Raw genomic sequence first — 18,578 nt, 5'->3', positions numbered from 1 at the left:
TCTGTCACACTGATGGTTAAAAACGTTAAGAACCATAGTGAGTTCGAGTCTGCTTGCAAACTGTTTTGCTGAGGATCAGCTGAAGGGTAGAGCGGAATCATAATGCTACCCTCTCTCTATCTTCTTTCTGAAAAGGGATACAGAGAAATGTCCGGAAGGCCGCCCACCGAGGAGTGCACCTGGCTGCACAGCAGTGACTCTGCCAGGGATGAGCAAGGAATGTGGAACTTGATGGCTCCTTCTGCAATACTCAAGTCCCAGCACCACATCCCAGGAAGCTCGATTTGCTAGTAAAACACTGAATCCTTCCATTTCCTTGTAAAGCTATCACTTGTTGCTCAGTTGCCTGTGGAGGCACTGATTAATAGAAAATGTCATTATATAAATGAAACCATTTCCCAGTACATATGAGATGATAAATCAGAGGGAGTGTGGAAAACCAAGATGACTTTAATTGTCTAAACAAAGCTGTATGCATAAATGTGCTGAACATACACTTGGATGAGAAAAGTCCATTTTAAACTTTGTTTAATCTACAAAACACTAGGTAACCACACATATGCTTTTAAATTTAATCTTGATTTCACAACGGTGTTACTGTGGTTTACCTATCTTCTGTGCAATAGCTTTGTTTTCAGTGGAGGTCTTGAGATCAAATCTGTGAGACTGTAGCTCTGGAAGGCAAGAGTTTTGGGATGAAAGAAAGGTAAAGCTTCTCCCCATTTATAGACCCGAAAGGAAGAGTAAATCCTGAATTTAAAATTATTCTGTTTCCTGCTCAGAATCTTGGGCCTTTCACAAGAAGTAGCAAATTCCTATAGTCTGGAAAGAGATTTCAAGAACCAAGTATCTGTTCTCAGGAAGAGGTATGGAAGAATAGGTAGCATTACTTGATGCACCTGCTTTGGAGGGCAATCATACTACTCTTAAATACTCGGTGAGCATGAATAGTAGCATCCTATTGGAAAAGGGCAGATGGAAGACCCTGTTCTCTGGTCACTCATAACTTTTTACCCAGGCATAGAAAGATGTCTTTGGGATGGTCTCGGCTTGCTTTGAACTCCCTAGTCATTATTGCAAAGAAGTTAACTCCCATAAATAGCAAAGCCGTTGGGTGTGGGTTTTAGAGAGCCTGAAAATCAGGATTAGTAGAGGAGGAGTTCTGCATTGCCTAGTGACAAGACAGAGAGCACTGCAGTCTGTTCTTGGAACGCTTCAGAAAATAATAATTGCATGACTATTTTACAGATGTTGCAGGTGGCAGCAAATAATGTCAGCAGGGCTGGACGCATGCTTAGAATTACTCCCCAGTGCTAACCTTGCACAAGATCTGCCAGTGGAGTCCAGCAGTTCGTGCAAAGCATCTTTGTGTTGTCATCATAAAAAAGGGCCAATGCCCTGCTTTTCAGTCATTGTAACAGAGCCATTCCACTCTTTACATTGTATCTTACGCTTACATGATCTTGTAAAAAGTTGCAAAAAAAAAATTCCGTTTAAAACTTTACTTCTGTAAACAGTTTTCACTCATTTCAAGAAAGGATTTCCAGAACTTTGGGGTGACAATTCAGCAAAATTCTTGCATAATCTATAGAATTGTTTACATCAGCATCATAGTTCCAGTTTCAAGTAGCTTAAACAAGGAAAACACCGAGCCAAAGTATAATCTGGCTTCAGGTAATTTAAATAATTGCAGGCTTGTGGGGCCTTGCCAGGTCTCGTAATACAGACATTTAGATCAGTAATGATGTAGAAAGGGTAAGACAGAGCTGCCTTGATGGAAAGCTTCATACTAGCTTTTAGTCTTTCTGCAAAGCTCCATTAACAGGGACATAAAAATTCCTATAGATACTACTTTGTATGTCTCCATAAAGCTCACATACCATTAACCAAAAACTTAAACACATATTACGTGAAAAAAATTCTTTCAGTATCTTGCTTAAAAAAATTGTAAATGGGTAATGAATTACTTACTCTTAAGTATTTTATACATCCAGTTATTCATAACGTTGAATAGGAATCTGAAGCAAGTTTTAAATAACATTTTTCAGTGGAATGTTCAACTCTTTTCTACTGTTTTCTGTCCTGTCTGGAAATCCTAGTTGTTACTAGCTTTTGCGATCAGAGGCAGTTCTGGCTAGCATTCATCAGTGTTATCCTTGAATTCAGAAATCTGATAAAAAGCCTGGTGTTAAGAACTCCATCTCCCAAAGAGTTTGTACTGAGCTCTTAAAGGTGTATCACTTCCTTGCCTCTTACAAAGACCAATAGTTCCGAGTGTAAAACAGACAAGGTAGCTGCTTTTCTTTCTTGCTAGAAGGAAATAAGCTAGAGTAACTTCACTACCGTATTTAACTCTTTCCTGTGGTTGTCCAAATGAAGTGTATTTCTTTTTATATCTGTGTAAATCTGCAAGTAAATCTGAAAGTATATGTGCATTTATATGTATGCATACACAAACACACTTCACATCTTTTTTCCTAAATGGAATAGTTTGCCTTTATAAACAAATTGCTTATAAACAAACAAGGATGCTGTGCATGTTAAAAATACTGCCATCTAGACCTGGAATAAGAGTATTTGTGTGGGGTTTTTTTGTTTTCTGTTGTTGTCGGTTTTTTAATTAATTAGAAAACATAAAAGCAGCTGTAAAGGGCAGTGGCTGTCAAGATAGGTCTTTATAGCCCCAATTCTTCAAACTGCTTATTCAGCTCATTAAATTAGTAACAAGGCAGCAAAGAAATGCTAATTTGCTATTTGAAAAGATTTAAGTAGTTAAAGGTTTAGCTCTTACAAAGCTGTGTCTTTATTTATTTATTAAGTTTTTGGACAAAAGACATCTGACATCTACACCTGATCAGTACAACTGGATTTGAGAAACAAAGCTATTTTTACATTGACCTTTGTGATCCAAAAGCTAAGGTTCCAAGTGTAACCGAGATGATTATTCTGCAGTTGGTGATACTGGATCCCTGCACTGGATCCCACAGCAGGACGAATTTTGATTCACAAATTCTGTACAAATTCAGACACACGGTACAGTCATATTCTGTCAAATTAACCAGGGCGTAATCTGAAGTTTCTCAAGTACAGTGTTACTTGCCAAAGGAGAGAAAACAAAGTCTGTTCTAAAGCCTGTCTGTACAAAGGCTGGTTTTAGATGAAAGTTTTGAGCTCGGCTCGCCTCTGAAAAAATAGCTTTACTGGGTGCAACTGGGTGCTTGTGTTCCAGCATAATTCCTTGCTTGTGTCAGCCTGTTTATGATGTCGTACAGGGGAACGGATTGAGCTGGCTGAAAAATAACCAGTTTTAAGGGGAGGATGGAAGGCTATTCATTTTCATCCACATTAGTTTTCAATTCAGTACTAAAAGCCCTACTGTCAGATTTCCTGTATTCTTGAAGCGGCCCTTTGAATAGCTCTAAAATTTAGAGATTCTTTATCTGTGTAAGTTAGCCCAACAATTCAGTCTGCCTGTTGACAGTGCAGTGATGTCATGTTCCCTTTCAGCAAGTCCTTCCTCTTGCTCTGCAATCCAGCAGGACAACACAAAACCCTGAAAAAGGCACGATTTGGACTGGAAAAAACTGCTAATTTACAAATTTGGAAGAGAGACCTTATTTTTTGGATACTATTTCTGTTCAAGATTGCACCACTAACAAGTACAAGTTATTTCACTAAAAGTCATATTGTTTATTAGCTCTCTTGATGAAGATAAGACTTCAGTTAATCTTGAAAACCTTTCCATCTGAAGCAATCCTATTATACCAACCAGTATGTTTCTGTGGTTTTGGAACAATGGAAGCTAACCAGAGTACAGGAGTTTGTCAGTTGACTTACAATTGTGAAACTCACTTCTGAAGAGAACAGGGTAACACCATGTTGCCCTCAAGAATGAAATGAGAACTCTAATTTTTCAATAGCCTCCCTATGATAACATCAGAAAGGTAAATTATATGTGAAAGTAAGACAAACAATGGGGAACAAAAAGGAGAAATAAAAATTATGCATATTTCCTACAGTTTCTATGTTGCTGAAATACCAAAAGAAACAAGATTTAAACATTCATGTGAACTTCTTATAGTTTCAGTTTATATTTAGATGTAAGCAAGAAAACAGAAAAATGTACTGTTGGTGCCATGCTTTTATTTAAATGAAAGGAAAAAACTACACTGTACCACATAAGTAGCAATGACAATATTTTACAGCACAGCATTTGAAAAAAATATGGAAGCTATGCTCCATAGAAGTAGACAAGTAAGCACACAATACACTGTACATTTTTCAACAGTGCCCATTAAATCATAATTAAATAGCTGAATTTGGCTTTAAACAGCCAAATAATAAAAACTAACAGTCATACTAACATTAAAAAAAATATTTCAGTAGCTATTATGACTGTTAGAATATGAAACTTTGCTCCAAAAACTAAGATGAGTTTGGCAATTCAGTCGTAGCAACAATAATAATACCTCTGATGAAAGCACCAGTGTGTTCTGAAAAGGTCAGTGATAAATACTGGCCTTTATGGAAAGCTTCCTTTTTTTTATTTTATTTTTTTCTTTTTTTAAACACGATCCCAACCAAAGATCCACTGTAATTAGAAAATCTGCAGGCTTAAAAAGGAAAAGCATATCTAGCTTTACTTTTCCTGTATTAAGTAAAACTTTATACTGCGAGCAATGGAATTTTCAACTGCATTATTCACATTCTACTTTTAGACATTGCACAAATCTGTAACCTGTTGACAAATGTAAATTTCGTAATACATTCAGATATATTTAAAATGACTCAAAGAATTCCTGTCATGTATTTAAGCTCACTTTGATTACGTTGATGCGTGTGTCTTTATGGTGTTGCAAATCTTCAGTTAAATCATAGTACAGATTTTAGAAATAAAAAGCCTCCCATGATAAAACTTCTTTTGAAGTTATTCATCATATGTGTATCTGTTAATTCCAGCCTCCTGATTTCTTGCATCACTGTATATTATACACAGTTTCATATTGTTATTCAAGATGTTCCTACAAATGTATTCATAGGAACGGTCTAACAGGCAGAATGTGCAAACCCTCTTTCCCCTTTTTTAATATTATTTATATCCTATATACACAATATGTATACACTTGAAATATAAGAGTTACATATCCTGGTGATATACATGCAAACAGTAGGAATCAGCTAACCACAAATAGTTTTGAGCCACATACATATTAAATATGTATTTTAAAGTGTTTTTTCTTTTTTTTACAGTTTTAACAAATATACATAAATATAAGAACATAAATTACAGTAAAACTGACAGCATTTTTGAGAAAATGTTTATAACCCAGATGCATTGATGCCTAAGGCCTTATAATAATTTAAAAAAAGTACTGTTCTAAACTGCTTAATGACATCTCATTCCTGTGCATCTTTTCTGTAAGTAAATGAGCACATCATAGTAGTGAGGCATAGTTTCTCTCAAAGCAGTTTAATGAGAGAAATATGAACCTAGTTTTAGTCTCCCCATGAAACAGAATGGACTACATACTTATAGCACAATACTGTCTTAGGTTAATGTAGTTGTCACAACACTGAAACAGAACAGAATCACAAATCATTCAAGTCTTTTCCTGAGAATGAGATTTTTTCCCCCAACAAATCCTCTGGTGTACAATATCAAAATAGACACAGATTTAGGGGAGGCTTCAAGTTTGTAGATTCTTTTTTTTTTCAGAACAGTGCTATGTTAAAAGCAAATTATAAGAGAAACAAACACTGAAACGGAACAGTGATCTATAAAACAATCAAACACTGTTTTGAAATAAAATGCAGCCCTTTATAAATAATACTGAAATATGCCTAGAGTTTGTTTTTGTAAATGGTCATATTATAAATTTATTGAAATGTCATTTAGGCTTTTTTGCCATATGTATTTAAAATCACTAAGTGTCACAAGACATCATCTGTTAGATCATGTCAAGAAAACAATTTACTAAGACACACTGAAAATTCTTATCAGATGTCTATTCCCTAGAAAATGGATTTAAGTCTGAGCTGGCAGATCTGAAGGCAGGAAGAACAGACAGTGGCCTGGATCTTAAAATCAATGGGAATTAGATACATGACTTCTGAAAGGTCTGTGACTTAGTGAATTTTGTGATTCTTCTGTGTATTTTTAGTGTTCTGTCAGGCAAACATCAGGGATCTAGTTCTGAACGTTTCTACTCCTTCCTTGGAGAAGCAGTACCTGACCGTGTGCTCGCCCTTCATCTGGAAGAACGCAAAATAATGCACATTTGCTTAAACCGTTTCAGAGGTCTACCAAATCTTTTTACTTTGCATTTTAATGGTATTACAAACATGCACATGGTCAGTCATTACATCTCAGATGGTAACTTACCAAAACAGGAATAATTGCATCACCTAACTATACCCTGAGTTGTTAAATAATTCATTTGAAGGAAACTTCAAGCAGGTCAAAGGTTTTTCCTTTGCTGTTTAGTCTATAAGCAAATCAGTATTATTTAATTGAAACAGAATTATAAATACTCAGGGGAGAATGAATCTTGATTATGTTACAGCACACAGTAAGGGTCTTGCAGAACAGACCCATTCAGCTGTTCTTCAGTGACACACAACTTATCATTCAGTCTTTACTGTAAGTCAATATGCAAAGTTCAATGGTAGTGAGAATATTAAGAAGTATTTCTTTAGTGAAAGAAAAAATATTTCACGACAAGCACAAATACAAACATATAAGGCAACAGATGTAAAAAAAAAAAGTAGTTTGAGTCACTAGAGAGGAACATTCAGTGCTTCAGTGTATCTAATCAAAATACAGAGCAAATATACTCTATATATTGCATTAGCACATACAAATCTCCACACAAGTCAAACATTTCTGTAATCACTCATAATTATTCACCTAAGCAATAATCCTCTGCACTCCTAAACACTGTGTTTACATTCCAGTTGGACATGATAATAGAACTTAGTGTCCAGTTTTAAGTTCTAAGAGTCTTGTTGGCAACTAGAAATCTATTTCCTATAGGCAGTAAAGATGAAGTGCAAGTTTATCATAATTGTCAGAAGCAAATTTTTTCCCATCTACTATGCCTTGGTGGGTAAAAGTTTCTTAGGAGTTACTGGTCTCTTGGTTTGCCACAAATGGCTGTGAATGGTAATTGCATCAACACTGGCAGACAAAGTTTTAGCAGGTATGTGGCTAAATTGCTTCCTGTCAGAGTTGTATTTATACAGTCCCTCTATCATTTTCTTTGTGATAGATTTGGGACCTATTCCCGTTAATTTATTGATTTCTTCAGTATCAGGGCAGTATGTATATAGAGATCTGAACTGGCAGCCTGAATCCCGGAACAAGATTAAGAAATTATTGGCATCGGATTTTTCCATTTCCTTTAAAAGAAAGAAAGAAAAAGATTCACAATATGAATTTTGCATTGTAGTTAGAAAACATTCAAAATAATTGCATTGTCATTTTGAATTTGTTTTCTACCAGAGCTGAAACTTATGTCCAACTCTGTCCACTAAAAGACCTTATTTTCAATCATTAGAATTTGCTAAGCTTCACCTATCTGAATTTTGATAAGGTAGCTATCTTTCTCAAACAAAACCTTATTTATTTAGACAATTTCAGCTATACTTGTTTAGTTGTACCTCAAGAACAGACATCCTAACAAATTTTTTGTAGACCAAATAAAAATTCTTTGATCCATTTCATCAAGCAGGTCTAACAGTTTCAAGTTTGGGAACAGGAAATTTAGATATGTCTAGATGTGCCTGTAAGATCCTCCAGTGCTAAAATGGGGTTTCAGTCATCCCTAAATCCATTCAAGTTTGGTCAAACCATGAAATCAGTCGAAATGTATTAAGCAAAGGTCCTTTATTAGCCTAAATCTTCAGATTCCTATTCCACCCAACACAACTTCTACGGGACATGTGCCCTGAACATGTACAGCTTCTACCAAGTGACATACGCTGCATCCTAAAGTTAAGCATGTCCTTTTTATAGCTGTTCTTGCCTGGGATTTCTGGGGGTTATTATGCTCCCAGTTACTTGAACTGAAAGAGGCTGTCTTGATTTCTCACTTGTTATTTCCCAAAAGTAGCTGGAAAGACAGAGAAGGCAGCATCTAGATGTGAATGCAGAAGAATGATGAAGAGAAGAAAGGGCAAGACATACTGTATTAAAATTTATTCCGGAAAAGGAGTTAAATCCAGATTCCAACCTGTGTTCTTTGATCTATTTAATCTGTCGAATTTGTCACAGTTGGTAAAAGGAACAGTCCCATTACTCTCAACCCTCAGACTCCGTGTAATTCCTTTTGCGTGGAAACACACTGGTCCCTGAGTTCTCACCCTCGCATCTTCAGCAAGGTTTATACCAGTGTAAGAGAAAAGGCTGGAAGGCACCTTTCTGTAGTAGAAAGTCCTGAATTTGCCCTACTGCTTGGAAACTGGAGAAAAGCCTAGGGGGGATGTATTTCAGTTCTTTCTGTTCATGAGAGAGCTGTGCTTTAGTTCTAAAGGTCCCAATCCAAGGACCTGTATGTATACGATCGATATTTTTCATGTTATGGAAAACAAGTCTGTGAGCAAATTATAAAAGTCTACATATTGAAGTTCACACATTAAAGAAGCAGTAACTATTAATTAACATGTCAATTAATTCAGCTTCCTGTGCTGCATGTACAATGCAACAGCTATTGTTTTTACAGTACTAGAGAACCTTGCTGACTACATAGCAAGCAAGTCACAGAAGTTACTCAAGCCTTTCACTAAGAGCTGGCATAACCTGAGAAGATTCCTTTCGATATTTGCATTTACACTTGAGTGTCTTCCTAATGGCTGACTGTGGTTTGACTTAGGTGTTTATGCTTTCAGGGGAAAAATACCCTTACCTCCAGTATCTTTTTCTTTTGACCTTCATTTACTTTTCCAGCCAAGCAGCAATGTGCCAGCGCATTCTGAATTATATACTTATTGGATTTAGCGCTGGGTTCTTTGAAGAGCTTTGGTCCTATGGAGGAGGAATGACAAATCAGCCAAGTTAATCAATAAGCCAACAAAGAGTTCCTTTAAATGCTGTGAAGCACTTCTGGTATGGATCTTTTGCATGCATAAAAATACAAATCGAGGAATAAAATAGAATTATGCTACAGACCACAAATTTCACAAACAAGTAAAATGTTGTTCTTTCAGCTGTTACTGAATTTGCTTACAACTCTGTCTTTCATTATTAAATCATTATTATTTACAGTCTTGGTAAATATATTTTCTCTCATAGAAAAGTTCTCTCTCTCATAGCAAAGAACACTGAACAACAAAACATTTTGCATTTTCTAACTAAAATTTCAGTTGTCCAGGAGGGAGCAAATTCTTTCTTTTTCTTCATCTACACCTGTGATTTCAAGGGTGAGAGGTATAACAATGAAGCTGATGCAGTGCTTAGAGTAACTGTAGCCTCTCCACCTTGGAATTCCAGAAATGTTTACCCAAAATCAGGGATAAAAGATGTGGCCTGATACTTGTCAGTTTATTCTGTCTGTAAAAAGACTTGATTCATGTGGTTGAAGGAGAAATCTCCTCTGTTTTAATTTCTGAAATACATGCATACTTGTATCAAGACCATTTGAAAAAAACAACATGCAAGTATCAATCCCGAGTCTTAGAAAGGAACATAATATACAAACAATTACCAATTAAATTAAAGATTAAATCTCAGTTTGTCTATGCTTTGGGAAAAAAAGCCTAGAAGCAACACCAAAAAGCTCTTTAAAGTCTGACTAACAGACTGAAGATACTAAAACGATGTGAAAAAAGCCTTCTGTTCAATTCCTAGGAACTGTATATTCCTTCATTTAAAAATAAGCTCTACAAAATAATCATTAAAAGATGATCTTCAGCACTATTGGTCTTCATGAGAAAACTCAGCAAAACCACCCAAGCTAAGTCTCGCTATCCCTCCTGTAATTTAATTTGACATGCATGTGGCACAAACTGACTGAAGTTTCATGGTTTGAAAACAGATAAGTACATTCTGTTTTTCAGAATGAACACTTTGCCTTTCCAGACTATAGTCATTTCAGCAGAAAGGAGGTAAGATTATTTTCAAAACAAACATTTGCCAGCACAGAGCTATGCAGGCTCACCAATGAAAACTCATGTCCCTAAAAGTTTATTGAAAATACCTAATGTTATTATACTCTTTACCAAAGTGATACTAGGTGGGCAAAAAATTGAGCTTTTATAATCCTGATGATGCAAGGTCTTTGCAATATCACATGCTATATATTTGGAGAAAAGGAATGAAGATACCATTATTATTTGATTCGTAATATAATAAAGAATTGGAAGTCAGATTGTAAAGTTTTTAAGGATCTGTTTGGAAACAAAGGGTGCAGAATAGTTCAATTCACATTTCTAAGCAGATTTTTTTTCTGTTGCAATTTGGTTTTTGCTTTTTGTAAATCTTATTTTAAATTGAGCATAAGTTTCAACTCTTCTTGCCTTGCTAGAGAGACTACTGAAGTGCAACAGTGACCTGTGAGCCCATTTGCTGTTCTGAGCCTAACTGCAGTTTATTCTGGTTATCACAAATGCAACAGAGTCAGTACTTTTATTTTGGATTTAAAATTTTAACTTTGTGTTATTACCATCGATTTTGAAGGAGGTGAAAGTAACAGTTCTATGAAAGCATCCTCAATCAAGTTTTAGGAAACCAAATAAAGATAATGGAAAATGTCTCATGCATAGAATCACTAACAGCCAGGTACTTTTCTGAATATTGTTGTCACTGACCTGTGTATTCCGTAGCAGAGGCGACTGAAGAAGTTGTAGATGCGTTTTCCCAATCTTTTTCTCCATTACGACTACCACAGCGACTTGGAGATAAGAATCCTTCCACAGACTCAGACCTAAACATTAATTTTAAAATCTATTAAAAAAAATTACAATGTTCAACAGAGAACCTAATATGAAAGGATGGCAAACTGTATTAAGGTAGAACACAATGATTTGATTTGTACACTATAAACCTAAATGCACAATATTTACAGAAGAAATTAATGGATAACTGAGTTGATGTTCTGTATAAAGTATTTTGAGTGACATAAGAAGCTGGTATTTAGATGAGGTGGATGCTAGTAAGTTTTTGGGGCTACATCTGAGGTACAGAAACCTAATACATATTCTAGGCTGTGGAATATTATTACTAAGGAAGAACTGGGGTTACTTTTACATTGGTTCTAGCAAAACAATGTTATCTCATGTAGCAAACAAACCAGTTCTTAATAGAATTATGAATACGAAGTAAAATTTTAATTCATTTATACTTATCATTACAACAATTGGCAGTGAGAACTGCTGTATTTAAGACAGCAAAACAATTTCCTTTCCAATTTTTGTTTTCACAAGCAGTAACTTCTGGTGCTGTAATTCTTCAGGCTGTGTCTGCACTCAAATGTGAGTAGTTTTGCATTTAAAGGTTTAAGCAAGATTGTCATGTTTTCTTAAATTATTACAAGATATTTAAAACTTTTTTGATTGGGGCTGCTGCAAAAGCCAGTCAAATTTTCAACTTGGAATGAAAGGTTTTCTAAGTGAGAAGAAATGCACTATTAGCAAAGAATAAGGAAAAAAGTGGTATTATAATAACATTTATCTGCACACCAACTTCTAGTAAAGTCAGCGATAGATGAAAATTCAATTTATAATATATCCTACACCTTTTGTGATTAGCACCTGCATGAAGGAGACCTCAAAGTTATCACTGAAATTCACTCAGTGTGATCTTCAGAAGACAATTCTGATGCGAGGAAAAGATGAAAGTATGGGTCCGGAAAGATACAAAAAATTCTTTCAACTCTGTTCCTTTCAACAATTTGTAATGAATTTTATCATATTTTAAAAGTCTCAACCCCCTAAATTAAATCCAAAGCCAGAGGAAGATGTACTGTGCATTACAAGCATAGTACAGCACTGTACAATTAAAACTACATAGATAGGGATCATCTCCTGTAATTCTGTGTAGATAAGCAACATCAAGCCTTTCCTAACAGCTAACATAGCTGGAAGAAATCCCCCTCTCAATTAAAACTGATCATTTTTAAGAGATGACAAGAGATGTTAGGATACTTGGATCATTTTATTAAAGTTTCTTACGTAATAACCAGAAAGTCAGTTCTCAATACATCAAGGAAATTGAAGTCAACTGAAACCAGCTGCAGGCATGTCAGAGTTGCTGAGTGATGCATAGTGGCCATGAAAACATGACATGTGCTAATGTAACATGCAGTACCCCTTATCAACCCCCTTTTCCTAGTTTGCCTTTCTTCCCTACTTCTATTAAAAAAATAGTATTTCTCTGAATATAATTAAGTAGTTACACAGAAATAATATTTTTCCTCTGAATTATAATATAGATTTTGTATCTAAAATTAAGAATTTTCTGTTACTTTTATATCTTTTTCATTTTAAGGTGATTTTTAATGCAAAATAAATTCTGGTGTTTGGAAAAGGCTGAAGTTCTAGTGAACATTTAATACTTCCCTGTATGACTGCTAAGAGGGAAAAACCAGAAAAGAAGCTTCTACATTAAAAAAAGAAAAGCAGCTATGTAGCTGCATGTAGCATACAGGTTTAATAAAATATCCACAAGTTGAGACTTAAATACAAGCAGGTGAATTAAAGAGGTTGTGTGAATAGCATTTTGATTTGACCTCATCTGTAGCTGCCCAACTGGTTTACTTGGTAAAATTTGTGAAACAAATTATCATGGCTTGGTTCCCTAATGCCGGACAGTGGAAACAATAGATGTCTCAAATCAGGAAAACATACCTGTTCTTGGAGTACACAATGTATACATGAACTCTTTAAAATTAATGCTAGTTTTACATAGCTGATTATCAAATTTTATTAAGTGAAACAGTTATTTTAGCTTTACCTTGGTGTTCTCTTGCCTGACTGCACACTCTCATTGTCCCCTGTATTCAGCGATGCCAATGAAAGACTAGATACTGAAAAAACACGATAAAGCTGTGAACCTGGATAAAAACAAAGTTAAGGCTTATAAACCTATGCAAATAGTAGAGTCTGTTCATTAGACCCAACACCAGCATCAGAAAGTCATTAAGAGCTTTTATATACGAGACTCTTACACTTATACATGATATACCTGCATGCATATGTGGTGCACTTCAGCTGAATACTTGCTGACACACAGCCATTTGCAGCCACCTGTGATAGTCTCAGACTAAGCATTAATGTGAAGCATGGACATGGGAATATTGGCACTATGCAAATCCAAGAATGCAATCAAAATTAATAAGTCCTCATGAACGAGGGCTTAAGAGACTTAATTTAAAGCTTGGGATGGATCCTTGAAAGGTGTTAAGGGAATACTTTAAATTACACTGGAAGAGGGAGGGAAGCAGCTAGAGAAAATGCAGCAGATAACAAGACTATACAATGCTGTAACAAAAAGGATCACTGAGCAGTCTGGTTACTTTTTTCTAATTGTAAATTGGCAACACTTTTTCCAATCATTACTGCAATTATGTGGTATCTAAAAGAATGGTAAATTGTTCCACATGATTAGTGTTGCTATGTTCATAACTAGGCATGCAGCAGGTAAGTGAGAGAAATAGAAAAAAACAGTAAATATGAAAGTAACTTTTTTGTTTTAATTTTGTCTGTATTAAGCAGGAGTTTAAGTGCTCTTACCTTATAATCACCATTTTATTTATCGATCTCTTATCTCCCAACTTTTACTCATTCTTAGCTCTACAGGTGCAAGAAGAGATTAGTGAAGAATACATGGACGTGTATGGAACTTGCAACACACATTGGTGCTTCCACTGGGTTTTCATACAGTTAACCTTTTTGTTTGTTGATATATGCATGCATGCATAGCAGGTAAGCAACATTCATCTTTTCATTTCTATTGGCAAATTTTGCTTTCCAGTTTGGTCACGTGCAGCTTCAATTTGGCACAAGACACTAATAAATGCACGTACTTGTTAGTACCAAAAAACAAGCTGGTGTTTTAGCATGAACAGACTCTTTTTCCACATGAACATTTGTTACCTGGTGGACCTTTGATTGGCGTCTTTGGTGATTCAATATGATCTCTATGAATAGATTTTGGACGTGGCTTTTTTTGTTTGATTGAAAGGGAACGCGGCTTTATGACAGTATCCATTTCTTCCATAAGCTTTAGTTGTTTCCTTCTCATATACTCCTGCTTAATAAATTCTCGCCGTGCTCGTTCATCCTCCTTCTTCTGACGTTCTTCTTCTGTTTTGCGTCTAAGACAATTAATCAAATAAATTCAGCAGTAGAAACTTTCCAAATTAACAGTTTTAGCTAGCACAGTGAGGACAAAGCAGGCATCACATTTTTGGAACTTTAGAGTTCTCAGACATCAGTAACAGGAACATGCTTTTTTTACAATTTTCAGACAGTTTAAACTTCTTGGGAAGTTTACGGTTACTAGTAAAATCAAAACCATGTTTTTTAGCTTGACTGCTGCAACTGAGTGAGCATTGTGCAGCAAGAAGCCCGAAGTGATACGCTCTCCGTCAGAATATAAGGTACAAGGCAGGGTAGTGCTCTGAGGAGCTTCACTCAGGCCAGCAGGGCTCATATGTTGAGTCTGAGCTACAGACTGATGTCACCTGCTGATTTTACAGGACCCTCTGGCATGTGTCTTCAGCTGGGCTCCTCAACACATCTGGCTCCAGGATTAAATATCTTTGATATTAAGATGTAATTTTTTGACATGGAAGTTACACTTTTAACTAAACTAGACATTTTTATGTTCACTGTTACTGGTAATTTGGATCAGGACATATAGTTTTACCTTGTCTCTTCCTTCTTATGTTCTAGTTCTGCTTCCAGCTGCTGCTTTCGAAGCAGAGTCTCTCTTTCCCTTCTCAAACGCTTCTCCAACAATGCTGCTCGTTTCATTGCCATATCATTTTCTGCCTTTTGATCATCCTAGCAGCAACAGTATTTGAAGGAAAAGGACCCAAAAATATTAAGATCTCTGAATTCAGCAACTGATTTTGCCAGGTCACTAGACACTTAATTCTGTACACTGGGTTGCAATATCCTAACGTACTTTTGCCGTATTAGAAGTTTATTTTAAAAGAATTTTCTTAAGACTACTAAAGATTTTTCATGAAAGATTTTTTGCTTCCTAAGTCAAACAAAATTCAACACTGATATGAGAAAACTTGCTAAGTGAAATATTTTAGTTTAGAGTCAGATTCCACACTGCATAAACTTCTGTATTCAGCTTCAGAAGATTCTACATGTATGGAGATGAAGGTAATTTATCACAAAAAGCAGTAACTATGCAGCATATAGAAGTAACATCTGCTGATCAAGCCATGTGTTTTGTTAGAACTGAGGAATGCTTCCAGACAAGCAAGGCACATCTCAGATACATGATACAAGATTCTGGGGTACTCCAAGATGGAAATTCAAAATCTTGTCTAGACCACTGTCTTACAATGTACATTATGGTTAAAAGCCTGTCTGAATAGAACTCTTTAATAAGACAACAGGGAGTGCTCCCGAATACCAACTTCAAAAGGGAGTCTTGGAAGACTATACTTCCTTAGCCAGCCAAGAGAGGGAAAAAGGCTCTCCAAAGTGCAACTCAGACGTTCAACATTTTAAAAAATGCAAGCTGTTCTGTACTTCAAAAACTTTTAGTTAAATTTGGGGGTGGGATGGGGAAATGAGGGTGAAATGTGAGGATGTTTAATTAAGGTCACCAAAGCTTATGCTAAAAATAAATCTACATTCAGCATGCATCTTCTTCACCAAAAACTCCAAGCACTCTTCCACAACTATGAATGGAAAGGGATACTCCGGCACGCTCAGAACTGCAGTATAGTAGAATCTCACCACTCTCATGATGCCAAATTAATCAAGTGCAAAAGATAGGCTTGAACATTCAGAGTTGCAAAACCATCTGCTTTGACTTCAATGGCAAGTCATCACTGAAATCCATATGTGAATTAAGAAGTTTGCTTTCAAAGGAAACTTAATAGCAGACATACACATCCACTAGTTCTCTTACCTTAAAAAAGAATCCACAACACACTTTCTGGTCATCCTCAAATTGTTCTCTATCACTCTCACCTTCATATTTCTCAACAGATACTTCATTTTTTTCTGGTGGCTTCAAATCTGATAGGGAAACTTCAATTAAGTTAGCTGTTTTGGGAGCTGGTGTTGGTAAAATCGGTTGGCTTAGCTGATCTTCATTTGGGGTGAGGCAGACAGTTTCTGTGATAGGCTGAGCTAGTATTTCAGAAACATTAGATTCAATAGGCTTAATCTCCTTTTCCTCCAACTTCTGTTCACACTGTTTCAGCAATTTTGGTCCTTCGTCTTTTGCTACCTCTTCTGTAGGCTTGACTTCCTTCAAAAGATTTCCCCTTAACTGAGGTTCACCTATATGTTCACCATCATCTCCAAAGCAAACAAATGATCTAGTCTGAATAGGAACCTGACTCGGAGAAAATCTCCTCAAACGGGGAAGACTATCCACAGACCGTGGGGCAGTCAAGGTACGATTTAGAGGTGTTATTTTCAGTTCATTTGGCCTAGGAGTCCTTTGCATTTTAATGTGAAAAGAGGCGTTCTTCCTGTTGGAAGACTGTGGAGATTGATGTGAAGAGCGAGGAGATTCCTGGGAGAAAGGTGCAACGGGAGATGGAGTTCCCATTTGCCTTGATGAAGACTTAAAGTCCCGAATCTGCTTCTGAGGAGAAGGCTGAGGAGGAGAAATAACCCAAGCCTGTTGCTCTCTCATCTGCATCAACATCTCCTGTTGAAGGGATAGACGCTGCATTTCTTGTTGTAGAAAGTGTAGGGAAGAGTTTAGTTTTTCAATAGATTTTGTATATTCTAAGATATCTCCTTCATTAAAATTTTCTTCTGAGGGGCTTGCTAAATTCCACTGCTTTTCAGCATCCATAGGAGTAGCAGGGGATTTCGACCATTTGCTATGAGAATTTTCAGGGTTTTCTTTTATTAATTCTTTAGTCTTACTAGCTTGTTCATCTGATTTTTGAGTTTCTTTTTCTTTCAACCGATTACTGTCAGTGAACACCTTCTCATCTTCAGCTCCTGCTGCTTCTTCTCGGAGAGGTGATACTCCATCACCTTTCTTTTTCACAACATTAAGAAATGCTGTTCTTCCCATTTTCTGCCGCTGCTTTGTGAATGCAGCTTCAACTTTCTTCTTCTGTGCTTCAATGGCTCGCCTCTTCTCCTCTAGCTTCATCCTAAGATGTACCATTTCAGAAGCCAGTAACTGTGTAGTATCTCTTCCTGGAGGAACAGATGCCTCCTCGGGAATATGAGTCCAAGCAACAACATGAGGGATGTTCAGCTCAGAACCTTCTGGTGTGGTTTTCTGAGAACTGCTTCCACTGCTTCTACTATCTGTGTGATTCAATTTCCTGAATTTTTGCTCTGCAAAGCTAGTCATTTTAACCCCTGAACTTGAAGAAGCACTGCTGCCTGCCTGTGATTTAGTACTTACTGAGCTGGGACAAGGACTTAATTGATCTCTGTGATTGCTAGCTCGCATGTCATAATCCTGGAGAAATTTAGATGGTTCTTCCATGTCAGAGTCCATGCTTACAGTATAATCTCTCAAAGAAGAATCCTCATCCATTGTCTCTGGAATATCTTCTGAAGGGACATGTATTCCGGTATCTACTTCTGTATTGTCAGTCACAGGACTTAGAGCACCTTTTGTGTCTGTAATTATATCAGGAGTAGACTGATTTGGTTTAATGTTTGAATTCAAGATGCTAATTTCCTGATTGTGAAGAAAGAAACCATTTGTAATTTGGTCTGGTTGGATAACTCTGGGACATTTTTCAGTGTCATGAATTATCTGCAAAGCCTCTTCAATGCTTGGTGTCTCAATCTGATTGCCAAAATCATCCAGAACTGCCCTGTTTTGCAGAGCTCCGTTTGGAAACCTGTAGTGGCTGCTTTCATTGGCATTTTTTTGATTTGTGTTAAGAGACCAATTGGCCTTTGTGTCTTTATGACTTATCATGTCCTTTTCCTCTTCAATATCTTGATTCTCCTCTTCTCCATTTACTGGTTTGAAGGACAGATTTTTTCTAATATGCTTCGGCATACGGTTGATGTTTAGTGTAAGGCCTTCATTGCTCACAGATCTAGTAATTCCTCTGTTTGGACTAGATACTGGAATGCTTTTTTCTTTGTCAAAAGAAATGTCAAATGAAACTCCATGTAATGATGACCTAATAGAGATTAGAATAAAGGAAATAACTGAGCAACTCGTGATTAACAATAATGAAATATTCACATTTTATTTTAAAATTATTTTGAAATTGTAGTATTAAAGGCACTGTTAGATGTACTGCATTTTGCCTAGCTTCAAATAGAATACAGTAGAATAATAAAGATATAAATACACATATATTTTTATATAGTTAATAAATAGATATAAATATAATAAGTAAAAACCACAATAAAATAGAATATAACAACATTTTCTTTAGAGATAGCCAATG

General features: G+C 36.1%; 1 protein-coding gene across 1 annotated transcript in view; it reads right to left on the bottom strand.

Annotated features, from left to right (window-relative positions):
- Window positions 1-4,123: 4,123 nt before the first annotated feature.
- CAMSAP2 (calmodulin regulated spectrin associated protein family member 2) overlaps window positions 4,124-18,578 on the bottom strand; it is a 92,310-nt gene continuing 77,855 nt past the window's right edge. The window contains exons 13-19 of the mRNA XM_059821640.1: window positions 16,094-18,305; window positions 14,864-15,000; window positions 14,089-14,309; window positions 12,947-13,019; window positions 10,804-10,919; window positions 8,904-9,022; window positions 4,124-7,398 (exon numbers count right to left, since the gene is read on the bottom strand). Coding sequence (XP_059677623.1) covers window positions 7,093-7,398; window positions 8,904-9,022; window positions 10,804-10,919; window positions 12,947-13,019; window positions 14,089-14,309; window positions 14,864-15,000; window positions 16,094-18,305 — 3,184 coding nt within the window. The 3' untranslated portion in view covers window positions 4,124-7,092. The remainder of the gene's footprint in view (window positions 7,399-8,903; window positions 9,023-10,803; window positions 10,920-12,946; window positions 13,020-14,088; window positions 14,310-14,863; window positions 15,001-16,093; window positions 18,306-18,578) is intronic.

The sequence above is a fragment of the Gavia stellata genome, chromosome 10 (assembly GCF_030936135.1).
Source record: "Gavia stellata isolate bGavSte3 chromosome 10, bGavSte3.hap2, whole genome shotgun sequence".
Taxonomy (NCBI): domain Eukaryota; kingdom Metazoa; phylum Chordata; class Aves; order Gaviiformes; family Gaviidae; genus Gavia; species Gavia stellata.
This window is presented reverse-complemented; position numbering and strand designations above follow the sequence as displayed.